Source organism: Triticum aestivum, chromosome 7A, assembly GCF_018294505.1.
Source record: "Triticum aestivum cultivar Chinese Spring chromosome 7A, IWGSC CS RefSeq v2.1, whole genome shotgun sequence".
NCBI lineage: Eukaryota > Viridiplantae > Streptophyta > Magnoliopsida > Poales > Poaceae > Triticum > Triticum aestivum.
Window position 1 is genome coordinate 679,808,169 of NC_057812.1, and position 16,324 is coordinate 679,824,492.

General features: G+C 52.2%; 1 protein-coding gene across 1 annotated transcript; it reads left to right on the forward strand.

Moving 5' to 3' along the window:
• The first annotated feature begins 11,302 nt into the window (after nucleotides 1–11,302).
• LOC123149252 (vacuolar-sorting receptor 6) lies at nucleotides 11,303–16,049 on the forward strand. The gene is made up of 10 exons (XM_044568872.1): nucleotides 11,303–11,677; nucleotides 13,265–13,745; nucleotides 13,831–14,207; nucleotides 14,296–14,379; nucleotides 14,473–14,631; nucleotides 14,728–14,810; nucleotides 14,937–15,000; nucleotides 15,083–15,315; nucleotides 15,420–15,525; nucleotides 15,611–16,049. Exons 1-9 carry the CDS (start codon nucleotides 11,380–11,382, stop codon nucleotides 15,522–15,524), a joined length of 1,884 nt encoding a protein of 627 aa, XP_044424807.1. The 5' UTR covers nucleotides 11,303–11,379; the 3' UTR covers nucleotide 15,525; nucleotides 15,611–16,049.
• Nucleotides 16,050–16,324: the final 275 nt, after the last annotated feature.

Genomic DNA, 16,324 nt, shown 5'->3' on the forward strand with positions numbered 1-16,324 from the left:
ATTTGGTCAATTGTGCATTAAATATGTCCTAGTAGTTTACAAAATTGACTTGGTACAATTTTGCAACTAATATATGGTAGGCCCTTCACAAAAAAATCTCTTTTCGGGTACTCGAAAAATGGAAAATGAATTTTTCGTCCAAAGAAAATGAAAACTTCCTTAAGCAACATTGTTTGTCATTCCAATATGCACCCTTGTGCACAATATGAGATCATTTGAACAAACTATGCCATGTATGTGGCCATAAGATTGATCATTTGGCTTGAAAGCCATTGATCTCCACACGTGATAGCTCATTTCTGAGAACACTTTTTTAAAATAATTGTCGTATTACAAGTTTGTTATTTTTCTTGGGAACTTGGCCACATATAATAACACAATGCAAAGGTTTCCCAATTTTTTGATTTTTTTTGAATTTTTTATGCCCGTTTCAAAATGCGGTCAAAACGGCGGGAATGACCGTTCCTAGCTAGTGGTTGAATCTTGGAATTTTTTGGTGTTTTTATGATTAAATAGGTACTTATGTACCTAGAAATGATTTTTGGAAAAAATAAATAGCAAACTATGAGACAGCTGCAGTTCAAATTTGACCCGCTTCCACCTGAATCGGCGGAAATTTGTCTTTTTCACGAGAGGTGGATCAAAACTTTTTACACCCAACCATTTTGTCAATTGTGCATTAAATATGTCCTAGTATTTTAGAAAAATGATTTGGTCCAATTTTGCAACAATTACTTGGGAGGTCCTTCACAAAAAAACCTCCTTTTGGGCACTCAAAAAATGGAAAATGATTTTTTCGTCCAAAGAAAATGAAAACTTCATTAGGCAACATTGTTTGCCATTTCAATATGCACCCTTGTGCACAATATGAGATCATTTGAACAAACTATGCATCTTCATATATGATAACTCGGTTCCGAGAACACTTGGCTTAAAAGCCATTGATCTTCATACATGATAACTTGGTTCCGGGGACAGTTTTTAAGACATTTTCTGTAGTCAATGTTTATTATTTTTCGTGTAAACTAGGTCAGATATAATCCCACATTCCGAAAGTTTTTTTGTTTTTTTGAATTTCTTTCAAAATGTTGTCAAAACAGCGGGTATGACTACGAGTCTTCGGTCACCAGGAAGGTGATGACGACGAACTCCTCGCTCGCGACCACCTCCTCGATGCCCTGCTCTTCTACGTGCTGAGGTCCTTGCTGGCAGCCTTGCCGGATAAAAATCCAGAGCTTCTTTATTCAGTATTACCGCCCCCGCCCCCGCCCCCGATCGCCACCTAAAGCTAAAATGATCCACACACGCGGGATCCGACGACCCTCCTCACCGCCGATGACCAAGAGGTCACCGGCGGAGGGGAACCGCCGAAAGACGGCGCCAAAAGAGTTGGTTCTCTTAGCCAAAGAGATCTGCACTTTATTTTCAGCCGGTTATGATCTACTTAGATGGTCATGGACGTCGCACACATGTACTCTATTTTGATTGGTTCAGAGGCATGTCACGCGGATCATGGATCGAGGACCGTCCGATCCACCCGGATCTAACGGCAGCGCTCCCTCCTTACCTTCTCACCCCACCTAGCCCAACAACCCACAGCCACAGCCCGCACTCCTCCCTCGTCCCCCGCGAACCCTAGCGCTCCCTGATCCCTCCCACCTCCCCTCCCCTCGCCGCCACCCACCTCCCCTCCGGCAAGATCCAGCGCGCTCCAAGATCCCCATGCTCTGCTCCTTCCTCCCTCCCCTCCAGCAAGATCCAGCGCGCGGCCTCTCTCTCCTCGATCCAGATCGAGGCAGATGCTCCCCATATCCGTCTCGATCCACCTCCCCCTCGACTCTAGCCGCCTCCCTCGGCGCCACCCTCCCCGCCACCGCCGCCGCATCCGCCCAAGGTGTCGATCTGACGTCCCTTCTCCTCCCCCGGCACCGATCTTCAAATTACTTGCTTGTCTGATCCACTTTTTTGGGGTTGGATTTGCACCGGCAGGCGAGGTCCATGGACGACATCAACAATGACGAGGAGGAGGAGGAGGGCGACGACCAGGACATGCGCGACCCCACCCCCGAGCCCGACGAGCTGGACGAGGAGATCGTCGAGTCCGACCTCGAGCTCGACAACGACGGCGTTGTCCACCCCGACCACGACGATGCGCCACAGAAGGTCCTTCCCCTGCTCACCCCCATCTCTGTTACCTTGTTTCCATCGCTGCTCCGCTCTGCTCTGCTAGTGTAGATCCGCAGCCAAACTCCCATCGTAGCAAGCGGCCCCGTCGCGGGATCACAGTGACCTGACCAGATGCAGGAAATGTGCCAATTTCTGTTGGACCTTATACATCACATGATGCTCTTTTCTTTTTACCTTTATTAGTTCCTCAAGCTTAACTGCCCTGTTACTGTTCTAGGAGTAGTCTTAGTTGATGCTCAGAATTTAGTTGATGCTCAAAATTCTTCACAGTACTATATGCACGCGCATGCGCCTCTCACTTTGACCGGTGCGCCAGGGCATGGCGCCGCTCCATGGCATGGCAGCATGGCTGTTTTTGTTTCTTTGCATTTGTAGTACCACGACCACAACAATGGCCCTTTTATTATGTTGGCCAGTACCCAGTAGGTAGTAGATTGCCATTTATGCATAGTACAAGTTCGCTTGTGCAATCCCGTTCTTATTTATTTTCCTGAATGTCTTGAACTGTAGAACATTCTTCTTTAATTGTGTGATGTTATGTACTGTGGTACCTAGATGTTGGGATTAAATGATTAATTCAGCATGCTTCTGGGGAGTGTTGATTATTTTTGTGCTTTAGCTTCTCTGGGATTTTTTGGGTCGATTTGTACCCATTGGTCCATTATTGTGGCGATCCTCTTTATTTTATTGGCTGAATAAGCATAATCTTGGAGTGATTGTGTATATTGGTAGCGTACAATATTCATGTAGAATTAGTTAAGTTGATATCAAATACATTTGTTGCATGCTCCATTAGTCGTTTATACTTGAAACCTGGCCTGTCATTTTTAATAAATATTACATCATCAAAGTTGTTTTATGCATGCTGCTGGTAACTGTATACTCTCTCCTAACAGTTTTATTACTTCTTGTATGCCGGCCTGCTCCATCCCCACTCAAATCTCGAGCGTCTGTGCGTGGGGAGACGGCGGCCAGAACGACCGGATTCACGTCGTCGTCAAGGGCACCCAGCGCCATGGAGTGGAGCTGCCCGGGTCGCCGCTCCTTCGTCAAGGACAAGCAGCAGCAGCCGACGCCATCCAGGTCCGCCCCCGCCCTCTGAATGTCCTCCATTCCCTTCCCTGACCTGATGCATGGTCACGCTTTTTTCATGGATGGGATGGGTTTGTCGCAGGACTCCACTCACGGAGGAGGACGGCACCGGCGGTGAGCCGAAGGAGGAGGTGTTCGACGTCGTGGTCGTCTGCATCGGCCACTTCACCGAGCCGCGTGTCGCCGCCATCGTCTGTAATTAGCTCCGCCCGATCTATTATGCCGCCCACTGATGGCTAGCACTAGCAGTAGGCAGTAGGCAGCTTTGGCTAATTATGGCTTGTTTTCTCTTCAGCCTTGTGCTAGTTATCTTGGTACAGTTTTAATGGAGCAAGTACCTCTAATCTGACCTTTGTACATTCCTTCCATGAGCTCAAATAGGAGCTGAATAACATAAAATTTGTCCACATTTAGTTCCAATTTACCCAGTTGTAGCATGTACCCAGCAAGTAAACCATGTCATCAATCAACTTTGAATCACCTAAATTCAACTGGACCGGACCTTATCAGCAATTTCTATTTTGAGCTCAGCAAGCTAAACTTGTTTCAAACATTTAGATGGCTCACATCACATAACCAGTAACTTGAGCATTACATGCATAAGCTGCTGGAGGAATGTCTTCAGCTAACCACAGAGAACTGGTGCTGTGCACAGCTTCCTTTGTAGAAAAGATCGGTAGTTGTGTAGACTTGTGCAAAGCCTAAAATGTGATTTGAAAATTAATTTCCAACCGAATGAGCTTTTCTTTCTTCTATATATTCTGTTGTCATTGAGTTTCTGAATTGCTTTATATTAGGATCGGGCTGAGTCTTTGTGATGGTTGAGTCTTTGTGATGGCTGAGTCTTTGTGATGTTACTTTATGTTCACCAGCTCACCGGTGTACATGTTTGCTTTCTGTTGGATTCTTGGTGTGCTAGGAAGCACTCTTTATACTTCCAGGGTGCATTTTTATATGTGAGTATCTTATGTTGATGTAAGCATTAACACAATATGCCGTGTGTAGGGAGCTCAGCATCCGAATCCCAGCCCACCCCTCGCCCTCGCTCTGATCCCAAGGTACCGCGCGGTTCCCGGCGTTGTTCTCTTTCTAGTTTAAGCATGAGGATATTCCAGTGTCTATGTATTCCTCTCGTGCTCATAAGTCAGAACATGTAATCTAATTAGGGACTGCAGACTTGCTCATGTCATGTGCAAAACTTCCATGAATGTACATAAACATTTTCATGTCCAGAACCATGACTATACATACTCGTATGAAAATCATTCACAACCTTTGTTCACTAGTTCCAACTAGTAATCGTGTGTGTGTGTGTGTGTGTATATATATATATATATATGTAATCTCCAAGCATGATGTGCTTTAGGCGTTAAATCTGTGTATATATATGATCTTCTTGATGCATGTATAACGCGACACACACATCAGGAAATTTGGTTATGTTTCTTGAGTCAGGATTCACTTGATTATGTTTCTAACTTATCATAATTTATTATTTGCAGATGCTGGCCTTCAGTCTTCAGAAGTTGGAGCTCTAGGAAGAAGAATCCTGAAGAAAATCCACACCCGCGTTTAGCTCACTAGACTAGTTATCTGTTTATTTAGTTGTATTTTAGCTAAATACCAGATTTGTACTGTTATCTCACTGTTACCAGATTTGTACTGTTACCAGCAATGTGTTTTAGCTTACAGGACTAGTTATCTGTATCATTGTAATTTACTTTGCTTGTATGTTGTATGAAATATTATGCCTTATTGGCTCTTTTTGAATCAAGTTATCTAATGCACAAATATAGAACTAACGTGTGGTACAGACAGAGTGATCCTGGCGACCTACTTTAAAATGAAAAAGAAATAAAAGAAAACTGACAAGTGGGCTGGAAAAACATTGAGGCCCAAAAAAATGTATACTGTAAAAGGCTGGCCTAAGAGAATAAATGGTTGTTGGGCTTGGTCCATGAAGCTGACAAAAAATTCACAGAAAAAAATATAAATGGGCTGAATTAATGGGCTCGGCCCATATAAACACCGAATTGGACCGGGCTGAATCTTGTGCCACGTCAGATTGCCACGCTAGATGCCTACCTGGCCTGGGGAGGTTGCTAGTGACCAAAACGCCACAGTAGACGTATTTTGGTCATAAACGTCTACGACCATTCCAGAAGAAAGGTCGCTATAGTCAGTTTACGACGGCCAGCTTTTGACCTTATGTTTTTGGTCACAAAAAGGTCATAAATTGAAATTTGTGACCATTCAGTGACCAATAGTGGTGGTCACAAGTTGACATATTTCTTGTAGTGCTGAAGCCATCCTTCAAAAGTGTCGTGTCCAACATGGAGCTCGCCTGGTGAAGCAAGTCCTGGTGCAATGGTCGGGTTTCCCCGCATCCTTGGCAACCTGGGAGGACAAGATTCCGTTGCGGTCTCGTTTTTCCCGAGCGCTGGCTTGGGGTCAAGCCAAGCGTAAAGGAAGGGGAAATGTCACAGGAACAACTGCACCAAGCAACCCAAATGGGCCAGCCCAAGAGAAGCCTACCAGGCCGCAGCGCAGCAAGCAGCCCAACCAGCGCTACGCCGGTCCAGACTGGAGCCAGTGAAGCAGCCCTGCCCTACATAGCGCGTGGTTGGTGTGTGTGTGAGGGGCACGAAAGAAATGAACTCCGACCCGGCCGCCTGTGGCGTGAATCCTCCTCCCACCTCTGGCTCTTACCTCCCGATCCCCTTCTTGCTGCTCTGGATCTGTACCGCATATTGAGAGATTAATCCATAGCTGGCTAGTTCGAGAGGCAAGATCCGTGTCACCCGAGCAGGAAAGGCGGGTGTGTGCTCGAGTGTGTTTGTGAACAAGGCATACATCCACATTGAGTGGGCAGTGCAGCGCCACCTGCAGCTCCATGGGGCAGAGACCGTGCACATGCAGGGTCACCACATGTGTGTCCACAAGCCGCCGGCCCACCGCGACGTCCTCCCGAGCACGACGTTGCATTTTGATAATGGCACGGGGCTCCACGTCATGCCAGAGCATGTGTTTCTCGAGATCACCCACGCTAACATCCACTATATGTGCCTCGCCTTCTTCCCGTCTTCAAAGCTAACAGTCATTGGCGCCAGGCAACAAATCAACCATCGCTTCATCTTCGACCTTCATGCTAGGACACCCTCTATTAGCTTCAATCCGGAGGATTGCCACCTCGACGATGGCACCCCAAGCTAAATCTCAACATCTTGTATTGTAGCGTTGCTTGGAATAGATTTGTTGCGATAAATCTTAGGTTTTCGACATTGCAGCTGATTTGTTTTGCCTTTTAGGTGTGGGAAATGTTTGGACCACTAGATGAAGATTCCATGGCCTAGATTAGCCCTCTCCTAGTTCGGTTATTAGAATACTCCCTCCTCCTCCTCCTCCTTTAAACTAGGCCCCAGTTAATAGGATCAAGTTGGTGGCTTCGAAGGTCATTCAGCCAATGTTTAAAATGACCTCTTTTGCCGAGAGCTAGGAAACGAGGGAGGTGTTTTATGCAAAACCTTTCGGGAGCTATACACCAAGAAATAGATGGGAATGGTTTTCAAAATCGGTTTTGATTAAACTCAGATCATGCAAATTTATATAAGTCTACTTCAGAGGGCTAGTTGGACGACATGCGTCAATGGCATAATAGATCACATGTGCGAAGGTAAATTGTTAGAAACGTAAAAAGACACCGTATATTAGCATTTGCATTGCCTTTGTAAGTAGCAATAACACATTGATGGACACCCTGGACCTTGTTCCTGACCATCTTGATGATCTTGTTAATTCTTGAAATGTATGAGCAGTCCATGTAGAGCCGGAGCTATATTAGAAAATACTAGGTCGTCGTGCCCCACCAAACCAAATAGCCAAACATTGAAAAGTGAAGGCAAGGCATGGCCTTGATGAGAACCAAAATGATGCATACTTTTCCTTTAGCACCAGTTAAGCATTGGCAGCGTAGCGCGCAGCAGCTGCTCCGACTTGGTCCGAGTCTTTGAGCGTCTCAGGACCGGCGCCTCACACCGTCCAGCACCCAACGACACGGTGGCGACTTTGTTGTGCCAAGTAAAAGTAAACGGATGATGTACTGCACTACTACGACCCAACGCGCGCGTCCGACCCGCAGTCTACTCCTCGATCGTGTGAGAGCATCTCCACTCGCTCCCAACAGGCCCTTTAAGGCTCTTTTTTTTATCGTTGATGCTAAAAAAAAGACCCAATCAAGCCTCAGAAATCCATTTTTTGTCAGTTAGAGTCGAATTTGACGTCGGTGGACTTAAACTGAACCCGACACGCTGGGGCCGTCCGGGGGTGTCAGAGCAACTCCAACGGGCCGACCCAAACGGACGGCGATTTCATCCGTTTTTTGTCCGTTTGGGTCGGCCAGACGGACACGGATATCCACTTCCGCATTTGGGTCGGCGCGTGCGCCCAACGCTGGCATGAACCCATTTTGACGGCAAAAAATATGAACACATGCATATTAAAAATGAGAAACATCATTAATTAAACATTAAAGCCGGCCACGAAGGCCGGCGAGAGTCCACGCGTCCACATTTGCATTAAAAAAATAAAAACAACCTAAACTACGAGGCGGGCGTTGCCATAGGCGTTATCGTCGTCGTCCTCGGGGTCCGTGAGGTCGATGAGCGTCGGCGCCGGCCCGGCCCAGGCGAACGCCGTGTTCCAGAGCGCCGTCATGTCGGGCAGTGCCGGCGCGGGGGGGGGGGGGGGGAGGGTGCGGCCGCCTGTGCAGCCGCGGCCTGGCGCGTCTCCTCCTCGGCCTCGCGCTGCTCCTACTCGAGGTCGCGCTCAAGCATCTCGAGGTACTCGCCGTCGCGGCGCTCCTCGGCCACCCTAATCTTGCGCCAGTACTCGAGGTATGCCTGCTCCTGCGCCGGCGTCGCTCCCATCCAGACCGGCGGCGCGCGTACCCACTCGCGCACTACTCCCGTCTAGGAGTAGCGCTCGATGGGGGATGGCTCCCGCTCCGGCTCCGGCTTGATGGGGGACGGCGGGGCCACCGGCGGCACCATGTTGTCGCCCGTCGCGGAGAGGGCAAGGGCATGCGCCATTGCCGCCTCGTACCGAGCCTCCTCTTTCGCCTCCGCCTTGCGCCGCTCGTCCTCCTCGCTCTCCCGGCAGACGGCCGCAAGGGCCGCCTGGTAGGCGTCCTTCGCTGCCTGGTCCTCCTCGCGGACGACGAGCGCCGGTGGCGGCGACCTCCGGTCGACCTCGCGCACGCCCCGTCGCCTCGCCTCCTCGTACTCGAAGGCGAACCATCTCGCCCAGTTGGGCGAGTCGGTTGCGTAGGCGGGGTCGCGACGCTGCTCCGGCGTCAGCAGCGCCCGCCGGCGCCGCACCTCCTCCGCGTGAGCACGAGCCGACCGCGGGGCCGCCGGCACTGGGATCCTATCTGGATCCAGATGCCAGTCGTGCGGCAGCGTCACGTCGGGATACGGTAGAGGCTGGCGATGCTGCTAGTGCCACTCCGCCTGGTGCACTGGCACGTTCACGCGCTGCCTCTGCCGGCGAGGCGCCGGCGCCGGCGGGGGCGGGAGGAACTCTGAGGGGAAAGGGGTGGCGGGGGACTTTCCCTTGGCCTTGCTGTCGTTGGCGTCGGAGAAGAGGCTCATCTCGCTGTGGTTGTGGTGGCTAGGGTTTGCCGGCGACGAGGGAGCAAAGGATGGCAGATGTGGACGGCGAGTTTGGATGAGGACGGCCCTGCCGCACGGTCGGCTTAAAAAGGACGAGTGACGTCGCTGACGCGTGGGCCCGTCGTCAGAAATTAAGCTGGCCGCGTGGGCAACGGGTAGTTGGACGGCCGCCATGTGGGGACGCGGCGGATAGCGAGAAGGCGCGCGAAGCGTCCGTTCGGCGTCCGCGCCGATGCATTTGGGGCGCAAATTTGGGCCGCAAATGCGTCGGCGCGAACGCGGTGCGGACGTGATTTGGGTTTCGGTTGGCGCGTTGGGCCGCCACTTTTGTCCGCGCCGACCCAAACGGACGCAGGCGGACGAAATGGGTCGTCCCTTGGAGTTGCTCTCAGGGGAAACATTTTTGGCGCAAGGCTACCGCCGGTCAGCCTTCCATTGATTCCTCACCGGCAGCGCAGTGAAGGCGCGTTGATGCGCATCCTGCCCTCTCCCGCCACGCGTACACATGCATGCTGCCCGCTTGTCGCCCACCCGCCGCTATAAAAGCCGCCCTCCCTCGCCGGTGGCCGCACACACTCCTCTCCCCCCTCACCGAAGACGACCCTCTCGCCACCGACGCCCCCTTTCTCCCAGCCAACGCTCCTCCTCCGACAACAATGGTCGAGCGCTACCCTGGCGACGGTGTGCCGCCCAATGGCTTCGGTCGCCGACGCCTGCATGAGGACGAGGCTCGCCTCCTCTACGAGGCGGACTACCTGGCCCCGCCGGACATAGGGCTCAGCGTCGGCGACGCCGTGATCGCGCGCATCCGGTCGTCGTTGCCGAAGCAGGTGCGAAACCAGTCGAGGTATGTCCCCGACAGCAACACGTTGTGGACGGCGTATTTCGACCGCCGCCACGAGGAGCAGCTCGCCTCCACCAATGGTGTCGAGCCCCGCGGCCACCTCAACTCCGAGGGGCGGCGCCAATGCTGGGGCGTCCCCGGCCGCACCCTCGAAGCCGTCCTCGAGCACATCGAGGCCAGCAACATGCCGTGATTGGAGTACCCAACACCTTCCTCCTTCTATCGCCGCCGCGACAGCTCTTGGACGCCGCGGCGAATGGAGGCGGCGTCCTCCTCGTCGTGGGGCTCCCTTTCCTTCGGATCACCGGCGCTCCGTCCCGTTAAGCCAGAGCCACAGGAGGCGCCGCCCTCGTCATCAACGAGGGCAGTCGTGGCCCTCTCCTTCCTCCTCCCGCCTCGTCAGGCCGAAGACCAAGCCGGGGCTCGTCACCGTGAAGAAGGAGCACGAGACCATAGCCGCCGACGAGGAGACCAGACTGAAATGGGCACGGGACGACTACATCCGGCAGGATATGGAGCGCCATGAATCGGCAACGCAGGCCGGGGGTGCAGCAAGGATAGCGGCGGTGTGTAGGACGATGACGACGACAACGGTGGTGACTACACCAATTGTACAAGCTACTCGGATGTAGAAGACGGGCGGCGGCTAGTAGTAGTTGTTGTTGTTTTTAGTTTTCTTTTTAGATTTATGTTTTCAATCTGTACAAATATCAATAAAACACCTAAATTTCCTCCAAATTTGTGATGTGTTTGACGAATTTTGACCGAGTTTGATTTTTAAAAAACGGCATCTAAGGTGGCAGTTGGAAAACCAACCACCCTATGCCGATTTTTTTGCCGGCACGCCCTCACACGACGCTATTTCAATCTCCTAAGAGACCGAACCGCTGGAGATGCTCTGAGGTGAGGCCGAGAAGAGGCTCACACCCAGGCCAGTGACGAGCACCCCGGCCGAAACAAGACTCGACCGTGGGTTCTCGAGACAACACGTACGCACGCGAATCTCACGACTTCCGAGCCCAAAAGTCTCGAGTCGAGTCGCGCTCTGTTTTCCTGGCTCGGCTTAACTCGATCCCATCTCACATATTTTTGCTTTCCGGAGGAGGAAAAAGGTGCGCCTCTCCTTTCGCGCTCCTACCCCGAGCATGCACCCGCCACCAGCCGCCGCCCGCCCGCTCCCACGCACGCACACAGAGAGACAGACACACCGTCCTCCTCCGTCCACCCGCCATGTCGCCTTCCCGCCTCTCTCCCCTCCCCTTCCCTTCCCTTGCCTTGCACGTCACTTAAGACTCAACCCAAGCAACCAGCGCGAGCTCCTCGGCAGCAGTACAGTCCAAGCAACACCACCCCCTCCCCCCCTCCCTCCCGTCGTCATCATCTCGACCCCGTCCCGTCCGCCTCACACGAGCCCGCACCCGGCAAGAGCCATTTCTTTTCTCCCCGGCCCACCTAACCTCGCTCCCTCCCCACCAAACGCCCCCTCGGCCGATCCTCCCCCCCCCCCCCCCCCCCCCCCCCCCCCCCCCTCCCTCCACAGCCGGCGGTGCTATTCGATCGGTCCATTGATCGAGCTCGCTCGCGGAAATGGGTGGCGCGAGGCAGTTCTTGGCTGCCCTGCTGGCGGTTGCCGCGGCGGCGGCGATGGTGGCGCCGGCGCGGGGGCGGTTCGTGGTGGAGAAGAGCAGCGTGAGGGTGCTGGCGCCGGAGCACATCCGGGGCCACCACGACGCCGCCATCGGCAACTTCGGCGTGCCCGACTACGGCGGCACGCTCACGGGCGTCGTGCTCTACCCGGACAAGAAGGCCACCGGCTGCGCCGAGTTCCCGGCCAGGTTCAAGTCCAAGTCCGGCCGCCCCGTCGTCCTCCTGCTCGACCGCGGAGGTACACCCACCACAAGCTCGCTCAGCAATTATCTTCAGCTAGCCATTAACCCTGCTGATTTGATCGATTGATTCTGGCTCCGGCTAATTCTCACGGGGAAGACATTGCCGATGCGCGACTGACTATGCGAGCTTGAATTGTTCGACGATTTACGGTGCCGCCGAATTTATTTATTTTTCCATCGGTGATGTGTTAACTGGGAAGCTACTGGGAGTAGTACTAATACATTAGCCTGTTACGTACACATGTTAATTAATTTAGTGCTGGTGGTAGTATTTTAAACCTGTTGATGTAGATATATCTCCAACTCAGATATGAGAGATTTTCACAAGCTTTTAAATCTGCGGTGGGGAAAGGGACTTTACGAACAAAGATAACTTTTGCCGTGTTCCATTTAGTCAGTTGTTTTGTACTAAAAGGTAGAATCAGGCGACTTTTCTTGGTTGGGTGTCATGTAAGTGGCCAAAAATTCGAATTCAAACGAAATTTACAAAAAAAAGGTACCAAATTCAAACGCACATCGTCCTACTGCTCGACGGTGGAGGTAAATACACACTTTTGATGATGCTAGTCTATGATTTGCCTTATTAGTGGTTTTGGCTAATTCTCATGAGGAATGAACTGTTGAAGTTCATGTCAAAATGAGATTACTCATGTTTAATTGATTGCCGGTGATTTATGGCGAGTTTATGTCAATATCTTGTTAAACGTCAGAGCTCTGCTATTGATGGGTTAAGTCCATGTGCTAATCTTAAATAGGCAAACATGCTAATTACTTTAGTGCCACTAGTCGTCTTTTTTTCCTTGTTTTGTGATGTGGATTGGTCTCCAACTTAGATATACGAGAGACATTGTGATCACAACTTTTTAAAACTGCCGTAGGGGAAGGGAGTTCACAATTCTGATCTGCTAGTGGTCACTGGAAAAGGTAGAGTCAGGCAACTTTTCTTGGTCGAATATCATGTAGCCAGTCAAAATTTTGAATAGTGACGAAATTTATATAAAAAACACCAAATTCAAATGCAAATCTGTGGAAACATGCCAAATTAAAACGGAATTAGTAAAAGATTAAGCTAATATTTCCCTGATGGATTATCTTCACTGTCTGCGTCAACGGTTTCAGATAAATGCCTGGCCTGACAGTTCTGAACCCAAAAAGCGAAATGAGTAGATACAGACATGCACGCAGTACACACTTATTATACAGCCGTTGCATTTGTTGGTACCCATTTCATTTTGATCCAACCGTCCCAACGCACCTGATCACAACACTTCCACTACCAACTCCAATCAGTTGGTGCCGCAAGCAATTCCTTCAAGCCAAAGACTGCATCAGACAGACCAACTATCTGTCCAATCCTTGCTTGATTAATCCCCAAGCAAAGAAAGAATTCGACATTTTCCTTCAAGCATCAGATCAACTACTATCTGTTTCATCATCCTTCCTTGATTGATTTCCAAGCAAAGAAAGGAAGAATTCCACACTTTCATTTTGTGTAGTAGTAACAAATAAAAAGATGAATTCTGGTACGGAACCCTAGCTGTAAATTGACAACAATTTGACTGGCGTTTGTACTGTCCCGCCAGAGTGCTACTTCGCGCTCAAGTCGTGGAACGCGCAGCAGGCGGGCGCGGCGGCGGTGCTGATCGCGGACACGGCGGACGAGCAGCTGCTGACCATGGACACCCCCGAGGCGTCCCCGGACACGAGGTACCTCGACAAGCTCAACATCCCGTCGGCGCTGGTGAACCGCGCCTTCGGGGAGTCGCTGAAGCGGATGGCGGAGAAGGCCGACGCCGAGGGCGAGGTGGTGGTGAAGCTGGACTGGCGGGAGTCGATGCCGCACCCGGACGAGCGCGTGGAGTACGAGCTCTGGACCAACAGCAACGACGAGTGCGGCCCCCGGTGCGACGAGCAGGCGGCCTTCGTCAGGAGCTTCCGCGGCCACGCCCAGATCCTGGAGCGCGGCGGCTACGCGCGCTTCACCCCGCACTACATCACCTGGTACTGCCCCGAGGCGTTCCGGCTCACGCGCCAGTGCCAGTCCCAGTGCATCAACCACGGCAGGTACGTACGCCATTGCCGGTCTAGGAAGCTTTCTCTGGTACCTGTCATGGCATGGCAAGGAACAATGTGGTTACCGGGTGTGCAGGTACTGCGCGCCGGACCCGGAGGAGGACTTCGGGGAGGGGTACGAGGGGAAGCAGGTGGTGGTGGAGAACCTGCGGCAGCTGTGCGTGCACCGGGTGGCCAACGAGAGCGGGCGGCCGTGGGCGTGGTGGGACTTCGCCATGGACTACAAGCTCCGGTGCTCCATGAAGGAGAAGAAGTACAGCAAGGCGTGCGCCGAGGAGGTGGTGGCGTCGCTGGGGCTGCCGCTGGAGAAGGTGCTGGCGTGCATGGGCGACCCCGACGCCGACGCCGACAACGCCGTGCTGTCCAAGGAGCAGGAGGACCAGATCGGGCGCGGGTCAAGGGGGGACGTCACCATCCTGCCCACGCTCGTCATCAACGACGTCCAGTACAGAGGTTGGTTGGCTGGCTGTCGCTGCATGCAGATTTCTCCGGCGACGGGAGAGGTGAGGGTTTGACGTGATGCTGTTGTTTGGGCGTGCAGGGAAGCTGGAGAGGACGGCGGTGCTCAAGGCCGTGTGCGCCGGCTTCAAGGAGGGGACCGAGCCGCAAGTCTGCCTCAGCCATGGTAGGCGCCACCAAGGCCTTCATTTCCATTCGAACTGCCGGTCAGACAAGACGGCGAAACGACGGTGAACTTCTGACGAGCTTTTCTCTGCAGGCATGGAGACGAACGAGTGCCTGCACCGGAACGGCGGGTGCTGGCGGGACGAGGCGACGAACGTGACGGCGTGCAGGGACACGTACCGGGGCAGGGTTTGCGAGTGCCCGGTGGTGAACGGCGTCCGCTACGACGGCGACGGGTACACCCACTGCAAAGGTACCTACCTGCACTTTTCTCCTCTCGATAACGCTAGGGAAAATACCACCGGAGGTTCACGGTGAGGTTACATGTTTGCTCGACTGTTTGTTTCAGCTGTTGGTCCGGGCAGGTGCGCGCTGAACCACGGCGGGTGCTGGGCGGAGACCAAGGGGGAGCGCACCTTCTCCGCCTGCTCGGTACAATACAACCTCCTCCTTCCCCTACTTGTAGCCTTCAGAGTTTCACTTAGGAAACCTCTGAACCTCATCGTCTACCTATGAACCTATCCATGATCTCTGCTAACCCATGAATGGTGGTGCCAGGACACGGCGCTGAGCGGGTGCCGGTGCCCGCCGGGGTTCCAAGGCGACGGCCACAAATGCGAAGGTAAGATCTCGCTCCGCCAATTCCTCGCTGAGACTGACGTGAGACATGATCGAGAGAGGGTACTAACAGAGCCGAGTTTCAGACCTGGACGAGTGCAAGGATAAGCTGGCGTGCACCTGCCCGGACTGCCACTGCAACAACACCTGGGGCAGCTACGAGTGCGGCTGCAGGGGCAACCAGGTGTACATCCGCGGGGAGGACGTCTGCGTGGCCAACAGCATGTCCAGGTTCGGCTGGCTCGTCGCCCTCCTCGCCGTCTCCTGCGCCGCCGGCCTAGGGGTCGCCGGCTTCATCTTCTACAAGTACAGGCTCAGGGTATGTATGTTCAGCACCGTCCTTCTCCCCAGAGCAAATGGTTAACCAAGAAGACCTCTAGTGCAACAGGGCAAAAACTGACTGTGTGTTTCATTTCCTACTAGTCGTACATGGACTCGGAGATCATGGCCATCATGTCCCAGTACATGCCGCTCGACAGCCAGAACAACGAGCACCAGCCGCTCCGGCAGCATGCTCCAGACGCCTAAGGTAATCAAATCATTCAACAGATGAATTGTTTTTGGGCACTAAAACATCCCTGAAAATGATTCAGGCTTCTGCATCTTATGAACAGGCAATAGATGGAAAATGGATCTGGGAATGAAAGCTTGCAGAGTTTTCATCAACCATACCCGGCAGATACTTTGCTATCATGCTTTTCAATGATTTTTTTGTTACTACAACTTCACTTTCTATATATAGAAGAAACAAGAGAACCATGGTTTGTACAAAGCAAGGCACAGGGGTGAGCTGTAGATACATAGCTAGGTAGGCATTTCTGCTCCCCTTGTGGCTGTGGATCACAACACATTAGACAGAATACTTTCACTAAGAACATACAAAGTGTGATGTACAATGGATTATAACCAATACCAGCACTGGTGTTTCTGTCATTTTTAAGGTCTGTTTTCTAGAATGCCCTCATCGGAACACCGGGGGCTCTACTGTGACATGTATCAATACTGCTGTAAGTGCTACAGTTTCAGAATCAATGGTAGGCATGCAGTTGATAACTTGGTACTTCTAGTAGGTCCTCACTGGTAACCCGACTTTATTAGTAGCTGCGTGAGCTACCATGCGTCGTCCTACAATCCATTCCATGGACAGTGGAGCATCACCAGGCTCTAGGTTTGTCCACGTCGATCGACGGGTCCATGATGTGATTCTGGTGACCCTATTTGGCCACAAGACTTGTGTACCCTGAAAACAGGACTCCATGCTGACTCCCTTGCCAAATAAATACCATTTTATTTCTAAAATGGTCAAAATATGTGATCCATATTACAAG

Excerpts from the sequence above, each read along its gene's own strand:
- LOC123149252 (XM_044568872.1), top strand. The coding sequence starts at position 11,380 with ATGGGTGGCGCGAGGCAGTTCTTGGCTGCCCTGCTGGCGGTTGCCGCG. Across the intron at positions 14,380-14,472 it reads GCAAGTCTGCCTCAGCCATG|GCATGGAGACGAACGAGTGC; the intron begins GTAGGCGCCACC and ends TTTTCTCTGCAG. Across the intron at positions 14,811-14,936 it reads GCACCTTCTCCGCCTGCTCG|GACACGGCGCTGAGCGGGTG; the intron begins GTACAATACAAC and ends TGGTGGTGCCAG.